This window comes from Gracilinanus agilis, chromosome 1 (assembly GCF_016433145.1).
Source record: "Gracilinanus agilis isolate LMUSP501 chromosome 1, AgileGrace, whole genome shotgun sequence".
In the NCBI taxonomy this organism is placed as follows: Eukaryota; Metazoa; Chordata; class Mammalia; order Didelphimorphia; family Didelphidae; genus Gracilinanus; species Gracilinanus agilis.
The window spans coordinates 20,339,684-20,359,176 of NC_058130.1; the positions used below are offsets into that span (position 1 = coordinate 20,339,684).

Genomic DNA, 19,493 nt, shown 5'->3' on the forward strand with positions numbered 1-19,493 from the left:
AGATAATTTTAATTACATTAGATTAAAAGGGGTTTGTACAAATAAAATAAATGTAGCCAAGATTAGAAGAAAAGCAGAAAATTAGGGGAAAATTTTTACAGACAATTTCTCTAATAGAGATCTCATATCTCAAATTATAAAGAACTCTGTCATACTGATAAGAATATGAACCATTCCCTAGTTGATAAACAGTCAAAGGATATGAACAGGCAGTTTTTGGATAAAGAAATCAAAGCTATCTATAGTCATATAAAAAAAGTTCTAAATCATTATTGATTAGAAAAATACAAATGAAAACAATTCTTAGATCTCATTGGCTAAAATGATAAAAAGGGAAAGTAACAAATGTTAGAGGAGATATGGAAAAGTGAAGTCACCAATACATTGTTGGTGAAACTATGAACTGATCCAACCATTCTAGAGAGCAATTTGGAATTATGTCCAAAGAGTCATAAGATCTAGCAGTACCACTATTAGGTCTGTTTCCTGAGGTGATGAGGGAAAAATGAAAATAACCTATATGTTCCTTTTGTTTTTTTGTTTTTTAAATCCCTTACCTGGTCTTAGAAACTATACTGTGTATCCATTCCAACACAGAAGAGCAGTAAGGGCTAGGCAACTGGGGTTAAATGACTTGCCCAGGATCACTCGACTAGGAAGTCTCTAAGGTCACGTTTGAACCCAGGACCTCCTGTCTCAAAGCCTGGCTCTCAATCTACTGAGCCACCTAACTGCACTTAGTTTAATTTTTTTTTAAACATGGAAAAACTTAAATGAAATTATGAAAAGTGAAATGAACAGAACCAAGTTAATGGTCTATCTGGCAACAGAAATACTATCTGAAGAATAATTGTAAATGTCTATCTCCAGAGAAAGAACTGATAGAGATATGCATGAATGGTTTTACATATACATATATATTTTTCATTTTTTTTTGTCAGATGAGGCCTTCTCTAGTGAGGGAAGGGATGAGATGGAAAGAGACATCTTGGAACTTTAATGTAAGAAAAAATTAATTCATTGATTTTTTTAAAAATTCATTTGATTATTTTAAAGATATAGGTTGGAAAAAAGGGCTACCGAAAAGTCCTTCCAACTCCCAGATTCTGTGTTATGTGGACCTGTTGCTTCCCATGATAACCCAAAATGCTCCTTGAGGGCAGGAACTTTCATCATTGTCTTGGTATCCCCAAAGCCTCACATAGCATCCAGCCCAGAGCACAGACTTCATGAATGATTTTTAACTGACCAATATCATCTCATAAAGACAGCATGCCAAGGAATTCCTGTGGTCATTTGGAAGACCATAACAATGGAAGTCATTTCAGTATTCCAAGTCACTAGAATCAGTTTATGATGATGTCAGAGGATCAATGGAGTCCAGATTTAATTTGAGAAAGGACCTTGAAGAAAACTTGTCAACCACCAAAGAAAGCACCATAGGTCAGTGGTACCAAACTAATAGAAACCAGGCCACTAGTCTGTATATAAAGATCCTTGTAGGTCACATGCAACTTAGTTTTAAAAGGTAATTTTATCCATCTTTTATTGCATTTTTATTTATTTTGTAAAATGTTTCCTAATTACATTTCTATTGGTTCTGGCCATAGATAGTGCTATAGACTGCAAATAGCCTCCTGCCCTAAGCTGATCTAAAAGTTTTCAACACTTAGCCTTTCTCCTGTCTGCATAATCACAAAATAATTAAATCTTTTGCCATTCATAAGGCCTAGTAAATAAGGATAAACAAATAAGATGAATTGTCTATCATCACAAACAAAACATCCAACTCAGCATCATGTCTCAGAGTAGAGCTTCTTAACCTGACATCCATTCATTTGCTTTTTTAAAAATATTTTGGTAACTGTATTTCAATAGAATTAAAATTCTTGCACTCTTATATACTTCATTTATAGACTTCCCCAGAGATTCATGACTGCAAGGATAAGAAATGCTAACCTAGAGCTACATTTAAACTAAGTTAAGAGCTATAGAGTCTAACTTGCTCAACTTTATTCCTATGATTTTTAATTCACAAAAGAACTCCAACCAGACTGAATTTCATGAGGACATGAAAATGTGGCAAGGCTAAAAACCATACCTCCATCACTTCCTGTTTTTCATCTGCTGCAAAAATGTTTGGGACTTCTCCAGTGTTGAGCACACTGTCGATGTCCTCTAAGAAAGCTTCCTCCTTGATCTGGGTGTCTGTGATCAGAAACACCGTCTTCAAGCCCTTCATCCCAGCACTCCGCAGGAGTTGCTAAAAAGCAAAAAACAACTGGAAATCCATGATAGAATATGAAAATATGCCTGGCCTGTCAGCCCATAGAGTATTTTCCCCCTACCTTCCCTTTCCACATCAGTCCAAGAAGTATAGATTTAGAGTTGACTGGGATCTCCAGGGTCATCTAATACAATGTTCTCAATTTGTAGTTAAGGAAACTGAGACCCAAGGAGACCATTTAAAAAAATCCAGCCTTTGTTCCAAGTTACCAGCCCACAAGTATCTCAGGCTAATTCCTTCCAACCCTTCATAGCATGCTCATACCAACAGGAACCCCTCAAAAAAAATCTCTTCTTCAAAGCTCAAGTAACCCTCAGCATGTGGAAGGATAAATAGTGTGGATAACCAGCACTGGCTGAGCCTCCTAAGTTGGTTCTTATGGCTGCCACCTGCCTGGGCCATGTATCTGCCCCAACTGAGTAGCCTCTGCTAGGGTGTCCTGGTCACTGACTGAGTGAAGTCAGGAGCCTTTCCCATGTTCAGATGGCTGATTCAGTCCTTCATTCCCAAAGTTGTAAGTTCTATGAGTCTTACATTTGTGCTGGAGCAGCACCCACCAATCCAAGTCAAGTGTGACAATGTCAGCTGTGGCTTCACCTGGATTCCCATCCCTACCTTTTAAATCAGTGGAGCTACTACTCTGTGATAGTCCTATTTCTATCAGCACCACGGCCAATGGTCTTCCACAAGGCAAGGATATTGGGATTTCCATCTGCATTCTTTTCCTCCCCCTGGCCATCATTTTTAACTCATGGTATTAGGCAGATGTGAATGAAAGAGCCAAGAACCAAAACTGAACCAAGGAATCACAGAATCTTAGCATCAGAAGTAACAGCCTACTAATTAAGACTTCCAACTATATCCCTAAAAGACAGGCAGCTAAGGCTCTGAGAGTCTTCTGTTAAACACTGAGTGGTAATAACCCAAATTTGGTCATTTCTTCTCCCTTTCCTCTGCTGTGGAAGATCTCTAACATCCTATCCTTCCATACAAAGTTTTTCCCTTGTGATTGATCACTATTCCAGCTACTTTTCCAATCTAAGAACTTTCTTATTGGTAAAGGGCTCTCTTGAAAAAGATTGTTAGTAAAAGACTTTACAATGATTTTACCTTGAGGTCATCTCTCCATTCATTCATCCCATAGCTCTTGGAAATTTCTGGTTGAAACATGTGCATTTTTGCCATAGATGTGGCAAGACGGGTCATAGATTGGCGGCCACTTCCTCCCAGGCCAACAAGCAAAGCATTTCCTCCAGACTGCTTCAGGATGCGACAAATACGAGATAGGTGTTCCAACACATACCTGCCATGGAACCATCACTGATGAAACATGTCAATGTCAAGTAAAGTGAATTATTTAAAATCACATATTTATAGGTTATGTTTCTTAGGAGACTATATTATTTCCCAAAAAGACGTTGACCAATAATGATAAAAAAAAAAAGAATGATTTCTGAACAGTAATTCCAGGTGGATAATTTGGAGAGAAAGGCAAAACAATATAAAAGTTAACTCTAGAACAAGTACTCTAAGCTTGGATCCATGGATGGATTTTAGGGGGTGCATGAACTTGGATGAGATTTTTTTTAATGCATCTTTATTTTTACTAGTCTCTTAACAGAAGATTTAACATTTCCTTCAATTATTTAAAAAAATATTATTCTGAGAAGGGCACTATAGACTTCATGACACAAAACAAAGGAAAAGAACTCTTGCTTTAGAGAATCAACTATTTAGTAGGTGGCATTTATCCATCTTGAGAATTCTCCAGTCCATTCTAATATCTATGATCTCATAGACATGGATGTTCCCTCCATTAGTGCAGATTGCAACCCACTCTATACATAGTGTATAATTCTGGTCAATATTCTTATAGGATCACAGCTATAGGATAATTTTGTTATCATTTAGTCATTTTCAGTTGTGTAACCTCATATGTTGTTCTCTTGGCAGAGATACTAGAGTGGTTTGCCATTTCCTTCTCCAGCTCATTTCACAGATGAAGAAACTGGATTAAACAGGATGAAGAGACTTGCTTGTGCTCACAAAGCTAATGTCTGAAGTCACATTTAAACTCAGGTCTTCCTGCGCCCCAGAGCTCTATCTACTGCACCACCTTGCTAACTCATAATAATAATAGCTAGTGTGTACATGCTTTTAAGGTTTGTAAAACACCTCACAAATCTCATTTGATTGTCACAACAACCCACAGAGGAAGGCAATATTATGATTCTTATTTTACAGGTGAAGAAACTAAAGTAGGCAGCGGCCAAGTGGCTGCCCAGGGTCCCATAAGGGTCTAGGGCTCAACTGGAGGTCCAATGCTCTAGCCACTAGGCCATTTCAAGAAGTGGAAGGAAATCTGGGAGGCCATTGTGTCCAACCAACTCATTTTACAGACTAAGAGAAAAGATGTATAAAAACAAAGTTATTAGCTGCTATGTGTCTAAAATGGGATTTGAACCCAAGTTTTACACTCTCCAAGTTCAAATCCTGGCCCCCTATACCACATTACCTCCCTTTCCACAGAGAATGCATTCGATATTCTGGAAGTCTCCCTCTATCAATTAATCAACCAGCATTTTAGGCACCCATGTGCCAGGCACTGATCTAGGCTATGAGGAACACAAAGGCAAAGATGGACCAGTCTATGCCCTTTAGGAGCTCATGTTGTTTCCAGAAAAACTACAGGGAAGCAGCTCGGTGAATACTGAAGAGATCACTTAGCTCTCTTGACCATTCATATAGACTGTCCATGTATTAGCTCTTGCAGGGAGATAAGGGCACACATCCTAAGAGCCCACTCTTAGCAATTACTACACTGGCACTTCCTTCCATTATGGCAAAACTGGTCAACAACAAGATTACTGTTTATCCTTCAAGTGCTCATTTATGCCATAACTTCTGTTTCAGAAATGGAGAAATCTTTTCACCTATCAAAATGGTGATTTTGAATAGCAAAGGGTTAATCAATGGAGAAGCGCCTGGCCTCTTAGAGACGCTCAGAAATAAGTAAACAAACAAAATTTTTCAAAAGAGAGACACATAGTAAAAGCTTGAGAGAACAGGGAAGCCCATGTCCCCAGTGAAATCACCGGAAAATGACGAGGTTCATTCTTGTCTTGTGGGTCTGGTTATATTCATCCAAGCATAGTTCCACCACATCACTGAATTGCTGAACCGAAGGAATTTCTATATAAATCCTTTCATCTCCTTCAAGATCTGGATTCATGTAATCCCCAAACAGAAGACTTCTTAAATCCTCTTCTTGGACCTGGAACATAATAAATAAAAGTATTGTTAATAATTCTTTAAAAAGAAAGACAAAAACCAAATCACTAGTACCAAAAATGAAAAGGGTGAATATACCATTAAGGAAGATGAAATCAAAGCAATTATTAAGAGTTATTCTGACCAATTACATGCCAAAAAATTTAACAATTTAAATGAAATAGAAGGATACTTACAAAAATATAAACTGCTTAGACCAGTGATGGGCAAACTTTTTAAAGAGGGAGCCAAAGGAAAGGAAATGCTTGTCTGTCAGTCTGTTTCTAAGGCAACTCTTTCAAAGTTTCATTGTATTGTATCCTACTCATTGTATTCATCAGATTAGGAATAATGTCACAGGCCAATAGAACATTTCAGGGGGCCACATCTGGCCTACAAGCCATAGTTTTGCTCATCACTGGCTTAGACTAACAGAAGAGGAAATAAAATATCTAAATACAGCTATTTTAGAAAAAGAAAGTCAACAGGCCATAAATGAGATTCCTAAGAAAAAAAGATCAGTACCAGAGAGATTTACAAGTGAATTCTATCAAACATTTAAAGATCAACTAATTCAATATTAAATAAATTGTTTGACATTAGCAGTAAAGGAGGAGTCCTACCGAACTCCTTTTATGAAACAAATATGTTGTTGATACCTAAACCAGGGAGAGCAAAAAATAGAGAAAGAAAATTATAGACCAATTTCATTAATGAATATAGATACAAAAATCCTAAAGATCACTAGGAGACTTCAACAATATATAACAAAGATTATACATTATGACCAAGCAGGATTGAAACCAGGAATGTAAGGATGGCTAAATATAAAAAAGTAATTTAAATAAATATTTCTAGGTTTGGCTCTCAATCTACCGAGCTACCTAGCTTCCCCAAAAATTCTTTCTTTTTTATCTTAGGAATTTACAAACAAGACTTCGAGGAGTCTAAAGCTACCACCAGAGGGGCCTGAGACATAAAAAAGGGCCCTGATTATTTTTTTCTTTCTTTTAGTTTGGCATGGAAATGAATTCTGACCGAGAAAGGACCAGTCCAATGAAACCAGTGCTTGATGGTGTCTCTATGGCAAGATGACACCTTACCGGTGCCTTTTCCTTCTTCAGATGCGAGAAAACACTCTCGAAGTTCTCTTTAAAATGGTCCTTTATGACATTCTTGAGCAAGGAAAACAGCCAGGCTCTGTCCGAGTCGTCCACCAGACGGTCATAGAACACCCTCAAGACCTCATGCACAAAAAGCCGCACCATCGTTTGCTTGCTCTCCACTGAATCCTTGTTGATAAGCAGGCAGCCCAGGATGACTCGGGAGAAATCCCGCAGGTTGAATGTGTAGTGAGACTTGGCCGGAGTGGGCAAGAGATTTTCCATGGATTGTTTGTAGACCTTGAGATATATAGAGGAAAAAAAGTCACAAAATAGAATGGAACAAGTATAATCACAAAATCCATCTGTTTATAACATAATGAGATATATGGGCAAATAATGCAATCATAAAAATGGATATAGATGTTGCACTTTAATGTTTCCAATGCCCTGAATAGGCTTTTCCTCATCTGAGTCTTAAACCACATGAGTTAAGTATGCCATTTTGTGGATGAGAAAACTGAGATTTAATGAGATTTTAAAGTGATTTATGAATGAATGAAATGCATTTATTAAGTGCTTCCTATTGCCAGGCACCATTCTAAGTGCCAGGGACACAAATATAAACAAAACCAAAAGTTTCCAAGTTAAGAGAAGATAAAAGAGAATAGCAGAGAATGCCAAAGGCATGGCAGACAAGTAGGGGGATGGCCTGATTCCAATCAAGATAAAATGAAAAGTCACCTATCAGAGCCAAGAGTTCATTCAGGGAGCTGAGTTCTAGTTCTTGAAGGAGGAGGAGGAAAAGGAATCCAGAGAACCAGCAGCAAGTCTTGGGAATAACCAGTCAATGTCAAAAAGCAGAATTTTAATCCAAGTATTCCTGTCTTCAAGTCCAACACTCTACCCACTTCCCACCATGGATTTCCCCAAAATAAACTATATAGACCTTTTGAAAATGCATCGAACAGGGTAGCTAGATGCTCAGTGGATAAAGTACCAAACCTGGAGTCAGGAAGACCTGGGTTCAAATTTGGCCTCAGACACTTCCTAGCTATATAACCTTAAGCAAGTTACTTAACTCCAATTACATAGTCCTTACCAATTTTTCTGTCTTGGAATTGATACTTAAGGGTTTTGTTTTTTAATTCATTGATTACATTGGATTCTCTTGTGGCTAGGCTGCTTAGGACCCATCGATTGACATTCAGCCTAGCACACAGGGTACATGAGTTTACCTTGGCTCTGAGAGACTGATTCTTCCTGTTCTCTGGATCTTTTCTTGGGAAACTTGGAAAACCAGAGTGACAGTTGGGATAGGAGAGAAAGTGCAAGTTTGAGAGTTGCTGGACTAAGAAGACCAACAGAAGAAGAAAGATCTTTTTTATATCTTTGTGTGGCTGGAGGTCAGAGGCAGTTTTGAGGCCTAGTAAGGCTCAGAAGTTTGACCTAGCCTGACTAGGCTAAGAACTTGGCTAGGCTGATAGTTAAAGAACTGAACTTTACTTGGAGGCAATAATTTAAGATTTATATATAAAGATATTAACTACTAGAAATAGGCTTATTTAGCATGGATTTGGGTTTTAGAATAGTATAAGGAGATCAGAGTAGACCTGAATTTCAGGTGGAAGAACCCTTGCGAGAGGTCCTAAAGTTGGGAGTGGGATAAGGGTAGACCCCTTTTAGCTTTAGGGATACCTTTCTTAAAACTGTGTTTCATCTATCCTTACCTTTCCTCAAAATTGTTAAACCCTATTAAATAGAGTTTTTTATTTGTACCAGCTGTGTAATTAGAATCTTTTACCCTAAAAACTACAATTCCCAGAACCCCACTCTCCTCACATTACATGCTGATGTAGGGAGGATATAAATTTGGTGTAGCCCCACCTCTAGCTCTCTTGTCTTCCTATCGCGGCTTTCATGGAGCGTGCTTTTTAAATAGGCAAGGAGAACTTACTCATGTGGTCTTAATTTTGTTAAATAATTAAGTTTTTACTTCTATTCCTTTTTATTCCTTCTACTTCAAGTGATTATTAATAAACTTCATAAAAATAAAATTCTTGGAGTGTTAGAAATTAATTTAAATCCCACATTTATGGCAACTAGAAGTGGGGTTTAGAACCCTTAATTCTCTCTGAGTAAATTAGTTTGAAAAGAAACTGCATTTCTCCTGCCATGGCTTTTTAGCCTTTCCCCTCTGGGGAGTCAGGGGTCAGCAATGTATGGCTCTCGAGCCATATCTGGCTCTTTTGAGGGCCAGATATGGCTCTTTCTGCAGGAGCCATAAAGCCAATTTTTTTTCAGGCACTGTTACAGGAGCACACACTGTTACAGGAACATGCACTGTGAGCACTGTAAGGCTCTCACGAAATTACATTTTAAAAAATGTGGCATTTATGGCTCTCATGGCCAAAAAGTTTGCCGACCCCTGGGGGAGTAGAGGCATCTCTACCTGTCTGTCTTGCTTCCTGTTGCTGTTGCTTGCTGCTGCTGTTCCTGCCTCCCTCGCTTACTTCCTGGGTGGTCCCACCCTCCATTGTAGCTTCTGTTCCTCCTCCTCCACTGCTATTGCTGTTGCTTATAAAGCATTAACCCCTGTTTCCCTTGCATTGCTAAAACCTGAATTCGAAGCCCAGGTGTTTCTTTTAGGCAACAATCAGCCTCCTAATGGGCTTTTACCTTAGGAGATGCTTCTACCCTTTTAACTCCCTGTCTACATGGCAATGAAGCAAGTGGCTTCCTGGTGTTTTTACCCCTGGGGGGGAGAGGAAGGAAGGTTAATCTTCCAAACAGGAAGTAGATTTGCAAGCATGTCCCAGTTTCCCGACTATCTCAAATAGCTCCCATTCCTAGAGAGCATTACAGAGCTTATACAGTTCAAAGTTTGGGGGCATCTTCTCTAACTACTGTTCCTGGGTGCACTGGTCCTTGTGAATAGCTTGAGTAATCCTGAGATTCAGGAAGGGAGATTCATCTCCCTACACCCCCTTGCACATTTTGGCCTGCCCAGTCTCTGCAACACATCCAATATGGGATTCGTGCACACTATGCTCAGTTCAGGTATGGAGAACCCAAGAGGTGTGACCAAAGGAATCTAGATGGAAGACGATATTGGGGAGGAGAAAGAACATTAAAGAGTCTGCAGGTGAATTTTTAAGTCTTTTCACACTCCATTGTTAATTATTTCAGTTTTGTTCCCCGCCAAATAGAAGAAGTCTCTGTGAAGCAGCCATTGGAATTGAAAAAAAAAACAAAAAACCTCATGAATTCAGTTCCTGTATCCTGTCACTTATGTTGTTTTTGCTGATTGTTTGTTTTTAGATTTAATTTTGTTTGTTAAGTTCACATATTGATCTAATCTAATATATTCTGTTACTCTATGTCACTTTAAGTTTCTTTGTTTTGGCTATTAGCTATATGTTCTGTTACACTGTTTTTATTTGCACTGTCCTGCTATCTTTAGTTGTACCTCCCCATATGACTGGACTGGAGAAAATACCATTGTAAAAGTCCATAAACAACTTGCACAAACCCTTTTCCATGGCAAAACCATAAGTCCTTATGGATGCTGGGTTTGTCACCAGATCCATCAAAGTCACATGTTGCCTAAGTGTCCTTTTGTACCTTTTTGCCTTTGTTAATTGTCACATAGATGATGATGGATGAACTCCACCGAAGTGGTTACAACCTGTATACAACCTTTGGAGAATTTAATGAGCAAAAAATCTCAATTGATTATAAGGGGTCTTCAGAAGTGATTTTCAGACCAATTATTTACCTACCTTTGAGTTGTGTGTAACAAGAGGTAAGGGTTTATTTAGTACAGTGGTTCCCAAATATTTTTGGCCTACTGCTCCCTTTCCAGAAAAAATATTACTTACTTAATTTTTTTTCATTTTAATAGCAATAGAAAAGATAAATGCACCAGTCGCTATCACTGCCCCCCTGGATCACAGCAGCACCCACCAGGGGGCAGTGGCTCCCACTTTGGGAATCACAAATTTAGTAGCTGAAGTGAAGTACTGTAGCACTATTATATTCTCCACCTCTGCATTTATAAAAATGTAATGGATGAGACATGTGAAATGATTTTCACTATTGTAGCCCTCACTTCCACATTGCAATGGATGAGACATATAAAGACATGCCTTTTATGGCTGTTACAAGCTCATGCCAGAGGAGGGAGGTTCATCCAAAGGTGGTAAAGTTTTTTCTAGGGGGTGTGGTACCCCTGAATGGCCCATGAGAGGGAGCATTTCACATGAAGCCTAGAAGCTTCTGAATGGTTTTTTACATTTGTAATTCTTCAGCCTATTCTGCCCTTCCACCAGAATAATCTAGATTCCTGGTGACATTTTGGACCCAAAAGGTTTTCATCAGCAGTACAGAGGTTTGTGTTTTTTTCTGAGCTCTTCTACCAAATTTTGGAATTATGGCAGTAATAGGCTTCATTAAAAATATTTCAGCCAAGGTTGAACAATTTGCTAGATCTGGAGAACCTGTGACAAGTATCCATGAGCTTCAATGGCTATAGAGACTCATGTGAATCCTAATGATAAAAGGTTTGTTTGCTATTGTCACTAATTGGGCTATTATGATTTGGGGGATTTTGGTACTTCTTGAATGTGCATTAGCAGCTATACTGTTTTTTATAAATCTGATTTCTTTGTGAAAATTATGTATACTCACACTATGGATCATAGCTAAGTTAAAAGAGAAATGGATCTCATTTTCGAGTGAGAAACCTTTGCATTCTGCCTTTCCTTGGGCAAACACAGTGCTTCACTGATTGTGAACTATATATATTTTTTAATTTTATTATTGTTTTTTTCCCTTGTATGTGCAATACAGTATTTGAGTTTTCTTTTTTTCTCTCATCTTTTGTACTTGAACCACATGTTACCAGTATTAGTGGTTTTTTGATTTTGCACTAATATAAGTTTAAAATATCCATTTGCTCTAATATTAATACATACCCAAAAGCTTTAGACTATGGAAACCTGCAATTGATTGTTAAATATTATGAGATTTTGATTAATGATTGTGTCTGATTCTAGGAGAAGGGATAACAAAAGAGCCATTATACAGTGCCAACAAAGCACAAATCTACACAGTGCCTATGAGCACAAGGTCAAGGAGACCAACCAATCCCGGTGGGATTGATGAGAATCTGCGACAAGACAGAGGACTTCTTTTGGGGTTCGAGGAAACAGCTCTTTGACATCAGATGCAGGATTTCCCCATGCCATGTTCCGAAAAGTACCTTAATTTGGCTAGAATATTGGCTCCCTTATCCCTGAGAGCAAAGGTAAAATCAGACCAGGAAATGCTATTTCCTGTCTGCTACAAAAATCTAGTCCCTTTTCTGTCTTTCATAATTGTGGCAATTTTCTGTAGTGCTGGCTGCTGATTGGGTAAATGCACATTGCTGCAATGGTTCTACAGGCCTGTGGGACACAAATCATTTTAATTGGGCCCTGATTCAAGGATCTGTTATAGGTTTATTTTTTCTTACTTAGAATTATTACACATAAGACTTTGATATTTTATATTTCATCCAGAAGTTACTTTATTCTTATCTATTGGAGTTTTTTAATGTTTTTTATTTTCTTTTGAAAACTGATTCATATACCTCATAACTCAGCCATGTATACCTGGGTGTTCTGTGTGTATGTCAACACCCTCCTTAGGGGGAACTGTATAATTGTCATAAAATTCTAGTTTTATAAAAATTTTTCTTGTTTGAGAGTAATTTTAGGATATGAAACTTGCTACTTCCACAAATCAAGAAAATGAACAGTTTGTAGAAGGTGCCATGAAGATGCCTGCAGAGACCACAAACTGCACCAAAAGATCCAGAGTGAACTTTGGGATGTGATGATTTGGGATGTGGGGGGTTGAACTCATTTAGTCTGCCAAAGGTGACTGCCCCCTAATTGGTTTTTTGTCAATGTGCCTAATAAACATTGGTTTTGAGTTCTCTCTCTTCCATTTCTTTCTTATCTCTATTATAGTTTCCTCTTAGAAAGTGCAATATTGTATGCACCTGTAGTTAGAAGATCTTTAGAGATATAAGATAGTTATGTTTAAATGATCCATTGGAGAGGCTAGTCTCCCAAAAAATCACTATATATTTCTATAGAAATATATAGAAAAGCTGATGTTTTATGTGCATTTATTTTGTATCCTGCAACTTTGCTAAAGTTGTTGATTATTTCTACAAGCTTCTTAGTTGATTCTCTAGGATTTTTTAAGTAGACCATCATATCATCTTCAAAGAGTGATAGCTTAGTCTCCTCATTGCCTATTTTGATACCTTCAATTTCTTTTTCTTTTCTAATTGCTACTGCTAGTGTTTCTAGTACTATGTTAAATAATAGAGGTGATAATGGGCAAATCAGTGGTCTGGGACAAAGGCCAATTAGCCCCACCCTAGTTATGGCTCTTCTTACTGGCCTGATCAAGCCTGCAGGACAAATCCCTGAAGTTCCTGGAAACCACTGACATCAGTCATCATCATCATCATCATCATCATCATCATCATCATCATCATCCATAAATATTTATTAAGTTCCTACTTTGTGCCAGGCAGTGTGCTGAACACCAACCAAGGAAAGAAGCTGCTTGTTGAAAAGGATAAAATGGCATACTTCTTCCTCCAACATGAGCAGTGGGGAATCCAAGAAGGGAACTAGGGGAATCCAAGGATTCTCATGCAGCATCAGGCACTCACCTCCATTGTTCCATTGACAATCTGGTTTCCCACAGCAAAGTACTCTGGTGTGAACTCATTAACCCTTAGGTATATAGCCACAATGGAGGAAAAGATTCTGACCATGGTTTCATCACTGAAGGTATTAATGGTGCAGATGTTAAAATGGCGAGTGAATCGAGAAGTAACAGGATTCCTGCCCCCACCAGGAGGGCCCATGGCGGAGATCAGCTGGATGTCAACCAGGAGAATTTTAGTTGTGTCCTTCAAATCATACCTTCAAAGGACATAAATATTTCAAAATCAACTATAACTCTAACTGGACAGTGCTAACTCCGGAATGCCCCCCAAAGGACACTTTTGATTCTCCCTTGTCTAACAAAACAGGGGAACTACTTCTCAACCAACCCCAAGATAAGGACTCATGGTCTGACAAGGATAATAATAATAATAACAATCATCTAGATTTGTAGGGTCATGGTCTGAACAAGGATAATAATAATAATATGAAAATGGGTCTCAATTGATGATGTATGTGAAACCCAGTTGAATTGCTCATTGGCTACAGGGTGGGGGAGGGAAGAAGGAGGGGAAGGAGTATGAATCATGTAAACCATGTAAAAATACTCTAAATTAAATAAATAAATAAATTTTATTTAGAAAGAATGGTAAGGGCTAGGCAATGGGAGTTAAGTGACTTGCCTAGGGAGTTCAGTGGCATCTGAACTAAACTGTTCTGAAAAAAAATTCTGAAAATTAATCGATAAGTCTTTGTTGCATGTCTGCTATCAAATGGATACTATGCTAAGTGCTGGTAATAATATTTTCTAATGAGTGAGAGCAGAAAGATTTTTTAAACTGTTAAATAAAATAATATAATTGTATGTTTAAAATTTAGTTCATTTTGTTCTTAACACAACTATTTACTATTTTCGTGCATGCCTCTGAACCTGGGAGTTATGAATTCACAGGAATAAGGACTTCCCTCTGCTAATACCAGTCAATTTCTAGTCTTTGAAAGCTGCCTCAACTGAGAGGTCAGTACACAGAGACTAACCCTAACCCAACACTTCCTAGCTCCAAGGCAGAGAGAGAGAGAGAGAGAGGGGAGGGGGGGGAGAGAGAGAGAGAGAGAGAGAGGGAGAAGGAGAGAGAGAGATAGATAGATAGACAGATGGATAGATGGATAGATGGACAGACAGATGGATGGATGGATAGATGGATGGTGAGACGAATGAATGGATGGTGAGATAGTGAGATAAACAAACAGACAGACAGGCTAAAAAATATGTTACTGATTAGACATACAATCCAAAAGGTTGTTCAATGGTTTTCATCCTTTGCCCCTGATTCTAAGCAGGTTGTAGGTAATTCCTCTAGAACATTTCTCCTCTTTTCTTCCCTTTTCCCTATTCTTCTCCCAAACACCTGGCTATGGATGAGCAGATGGGGAGAACACCAATTACCCTAGGACTCAGTGATGGGCAAACTATTCCCCTTAGGCCAGATCAGACCATAGTTTGCCCATCAGTGCCTTAAGCGATTCCCTAATCCAGTGATGGGCAAACCCCGCTGCCCTAATCACTACACCCCCACGTCCAGATGTAGTGATTAGGGAACTGCTTAAGGCAGTGATGGGCAAACTACAGCCTGGATCTGGCCCACAGAGAATAGTTTGCCCATCACTGCTATGCCATCAAAGGATGCTAGCAAGTGGAGAGCAAGGCACAGATTGAACTAGCTAGCCTGCAAGGTCCCTGCCAAATCCAAGAGCCTAATTTCCTATGTCTCCACCTCCTGCCCTGTCTGAGGATATCTAAATAGTCTTCCCTCATTGTGGGTGAAATGTTGGTGACACACTGGATAAGTCTGTTCTCTTTGCAAAAGAGCAGAGCAGGTTTGGGTGAGGTCTGCCATGGGTGTAGCTGGGAATGTCTGTGTCAGATATGACAAGCCTTGAAAGCTTGAGAGGGGAAGGAGAAATGAGAGGGATTAAGAGAAAAAGTGGTGATTCCTCAACAGTCCTATGGAAAATCCACCTCCCTCCTTTATTGGAAGAAGGAGGAGCCTAAGAGTGTGGAGCATTGTACATGTTGCCAGACTCAGCTTTTCCCTTTATTCTTCATTGCAAGGGAATGGGACAGGAGGGACAAAGCTAGCAACAAAGACCAATATTTGTTGCCTCAACCCCTGGTCCTCTCATTCATTTTTAACTCTAAGGCTGCATCCAGCCTCATCCCTTAACAGCAACTGCCCTCTCCAAAGCTACCAATGATCTCTTCATTGAATACATGAATGGTTCTCATTTTACACAAATTCTACTCCCTGGTGGGTTGGCAACAGGACCCCTTGCAGGCCAAGGCTCTGGCAGGCAATCTCTCTGGCTGGAGGGGCACCAAGTCCCATAAGTGAGGAGGAGGATCTCCAGAACCTCCCACTTACATTAAGTAAGAACTGGCTATAATATAAAAAAAATTATATATTGTTCTATTATGATATATAATATTGTATGCAATAATTCTATATAATGTGTATAGTATATGATAAATTATATATAATATAATTTGTGTAACTAGATATTACGTACAATGTATATAATGTGTTATATCTAACATTATAATAATATAAACCAAATTCTTTTTAACATAAAGGTGGTATAGTAGATAGAGCACCAGACCTAGAGTCAGAAGGACCTACATTCAAATCCTGCCTCAGACACTTAGTAGCTATGTGATCCTGGGCAAGTCACTTAATGCTGTTTGCCTCAGTTTTCTCATCTGCAAAATGAGTTGGAGAAGGAAATGGCAAACCACTCTAGTAATCTTAACCACGAGCACCTCAGATAGAGACACCAAGAGTCAGGCATGATTGAAAATGAATAAAAATGAAAAATGTGAATTTCAGTGAGGCAGAGTTGCCCAAAGGCATCTGCCTCACTCTCTCTTCCAGTCATGAAAGTCCAGTGGCAAAATAATAAACAGAACCACAGGTGCTGTCTATGAGGCAAAAGAGCATCTTGGCTTCTTCTCTGTGTAACCCAGCTCTAAATCCTCCAAAGGGCCTCCTTCTGCTGCCCAAATGACCTTTGGAACAAATTGTTTTCATCTGCCCCTTCTGCTGGGGGAAGTCTTCAAATGCCTGGCATAAAAACTCCCCTAACTCACCAATGAATATGAAAAATTTCTGTTTTCAGTTCAGAAATTACAGTTATGGCAGCAGCCCATTGCCCATTAAGCCAACTTGTTATGAGGACAGGGGAAGCAGGTGAGCTTAGCTTAAGAGCCAGTAAAGCCTCAAGGCAGCTGAGATCTTAATAGGGTCTTTGCTCACCCACCCATAAATGCTTTGAGATCTTTGGTGGGAGCTCTATGGAAATAGGGATTATGTCATTGGAATATTGGGATTATTCTCTTGGAATGGGGATTATGTCATTCTTCTCTTTGTATCCTAATTAGAACCTAATACAGGGAGTTGTGTTGGATTCATAAAGGCTTGTAGATCAACTTTGTTGTTTTGCTTATGGGTGTAAATTATTAATTCATTTGTGTGAAAATTTCACACTGGAAAATTCAGGCATGTCTGAACATAGCAGAATGATTGATACGTGTGTTTTCATGGCTGTACATAAACATGAAGGCTCATAGTGCAATTAGGTAGATTCTACCTGATGCTGATAAAATCAAATTAGAGTATCCAATAGTCTCAATGACTAGTCCTCAGTGATTAGCCCATACTCCAACCTATCAGGGTCTTATGGCCAGGCATGCCAGAGGGTTATGCATTTCCTTAAGTGGAAGATATTAAATAATAAGAAGTTTAGAGCCAGAAGGGATCTAGGAGGGGCCCCTCATTTTACAAATGAGGAAACAAAACCAGAAAAGAAAGTCTGAGAACCAGTTCCCATCCCCTCACCCTTCAGAACCAGAAGGAGAGAAAAGAATTATGATTTCACAAGACCAATCATGACCTCATTTAAATAGTTACCAATTTCCATAGTCAAAAAACTGACGTAATAATTCAATAGGTGGCTGAGCTCCATATTTCTCCAGTGCCGGCATATTCATATCATCTATAAATATTATGCACTTCTTTCCCATCGGAGGGCCAAACACACCTTTGCGTCTCTTGTCCAGCCTTGCCATGATAATATTCTAAAGTGCAGACAAAAAAGAGGACTGATGTGGATTATTATTCATTATTATATATGTTAAAAAAAAAGTAGTCTCAGTAATTAGGGGATTCATCCATTAAAATTACAAATAACCACAACAATAATTAATTTTGTTTATGCTTATGGATGATGCTTATAGCATAAAAGGTCAAATAATGTCAGAATAAAATAACAAGGATTAAATGAGTTATTTTCAACAGTGCCATACAACTCACAATACCACTTTGTTTTTATTGGAGAGTACTGAGAAATAGAAAGAGGCAGATGAGAGATTTGCAGGGGTCTGTATGTGACTTTGCAGAGCCTGGCACATGCACAGAACTCTAAGGACCCTATTCTGGAATGGGAGGACTGCTTAAAGGGTGACACACAGAAACCGTTGGGGTCCATTGATTACTGGTCACGGAGGGGAGCAGAGGCTTGCTTCCTGGGGCCATTTTGTATCTGGCTGAAGGAAGTAGCTGAGGTTTCCTGTACTCTGCTCTCAGTTCTGTGAGACAAACTTTTCCTCCTGACTTTCTATGTTGTCTTGTGTAAGAATGTTTCAGCCTGTAATTTTGTTGGTTCTGCCCCTCCAGAATTCATTTTGAAGCATTATTTCAAATATTTACTTATTTATTTTATTACCAATTACATGTTTTAACAAATTTACACACAAGTTTTCTTAAGTTATAGGATCGAACTTATCTCCTTCTCTCCCTGTTTCTTTTCCCCTCCTGGGGCTGGCAGGTGATTCAATCTACGTTATACACATATTATTATGCAAAACATATTTCAATATTGTTCATTTTTGGAAGTGAATAATCTTAAAGAACAAAATTTTTTAAAAGAAAATGCTCATTGTTTTTATATGTAATTGGAAAATACTTTTTAAAAAGTAAAATAAAAGCTTGCCTCACTTGTAAAAGGAGAAAGCAAGGCAAGGCAAGGGAAAGGAAGGTATGGGAAAAGAAGGGAAGGATAGAGAAGGGAAGGAAGGGAAGGGAAGAGAAAGTAAAAGAATAAGGGAAGGCAAGCAAAGGCAAGAAAAGGAAGAAATAAAAAATATATTTATGAATACAGGAGCTCAGAGACTATCTGGTCCAACCTGTTTCTTTCTTTCTTTTTTTTTTTTTTAAACCTTTACCTTCCATCTTGGAGTAAATACTGTGTATTGGCTCCAAGGCAGAAGAGTGGTAAGGGCTAGGCAATGGGGGTCAAGTGACTTGCCCAGGGTCTCACAGCTGGGAAGTGTCTGAGGTCAGATTTGAACCTAGGACCTCCCGTCTCTAGGCCTGGCTCTCAATCAACTGAGCTACCCAGCTGCCCCCTGGTCCAAACTGTTTCTGACCAGATAGGAATCTTCTTAGCAACCTAGTTCCTCCCTTATTTGCACTGGTGACTCAACATCCACATCCTTGGAGAGCTGTTCTGCCATCCTCTGATTACCCACCTTGGTGTGTCAGTTTTATTTATGGGATTAAATGCCAATGGCTCCCAATGGCATCTGGGATAGAATACGAACTCCTCTCTTTGACACATCAAGCCTGGTTCCACTCCTACCTTTCTAATCTGATCAGGCATTTCCCCTCCTCATGTCTTCAGCAATCTGGACAAGCTGATCTGCTAACTCAGTTTTCCTCACCCACACAGACCCCATTGTGTATAAACTGTCCCTCATACTTAAAATATACTGCCTTCTCGTCCAGAATTATAGGATGATACATTTAGAGCCAGAAGGAACCTCATAAGGCCATAAAACCCAATCTCCTCCTTTTTTCAGATGAAGAAACTGAAGATGATGAAGTTAAACAGCCTTCCCAGTATCACACAGCTAGTATCGAAGGTAGGATTCAAACCCAGGTTATCCTGACTCTTAGTCCAACCCATTTTCCTGTGAGTCACATCATTGTCTCTCATCCTTTAAATTTTCTTTCCTTTGGGGGGGGGGGGGGCGGGCGCTGTGTGACC

General features: G+C 38.9%; 1 protein-coding gene across 1 annotated transcript in view; it reads right to left on the minus strand.

The window, feature by feature from the left end:
- Window positions 1-19,493, minus strand: part of DNAH12 (dynein axonemal heavy chain 12) — a 197,713-nt gene that overhangs the window by 78,593 nt on the left and 99,627 nt on the right. The window contains exons 38-43 of the mRNA XM_044658364.1: window positions 17,357-17,523; window positions 13,394-13,649; window positions 6,661-6,960; window positions 5,383-5,561; window positions 3,398-3,590; window positions 2,102-2,263 (exon numbers count right to left, since the gene is read on the minus strand). Coding sequence (XP_044514299.1) covers window positions 2,102-2,263; window positions 3,398-3,590; window positions 5,383-5,561; window positions 6,661-6,960; window positions 13,394-13,649; window positions 17,357-17,523 — 1,257 coding nt within the window. The remainder of the gene's footprint in view (window positions 1-2,101; window positions 2,264-3,397; window positions 3,591-5,382; window positions 5,562-6,660; window positions 6,961-13,393; window positions 13,650-17,356; window positions 17,524-19,493) is intronic.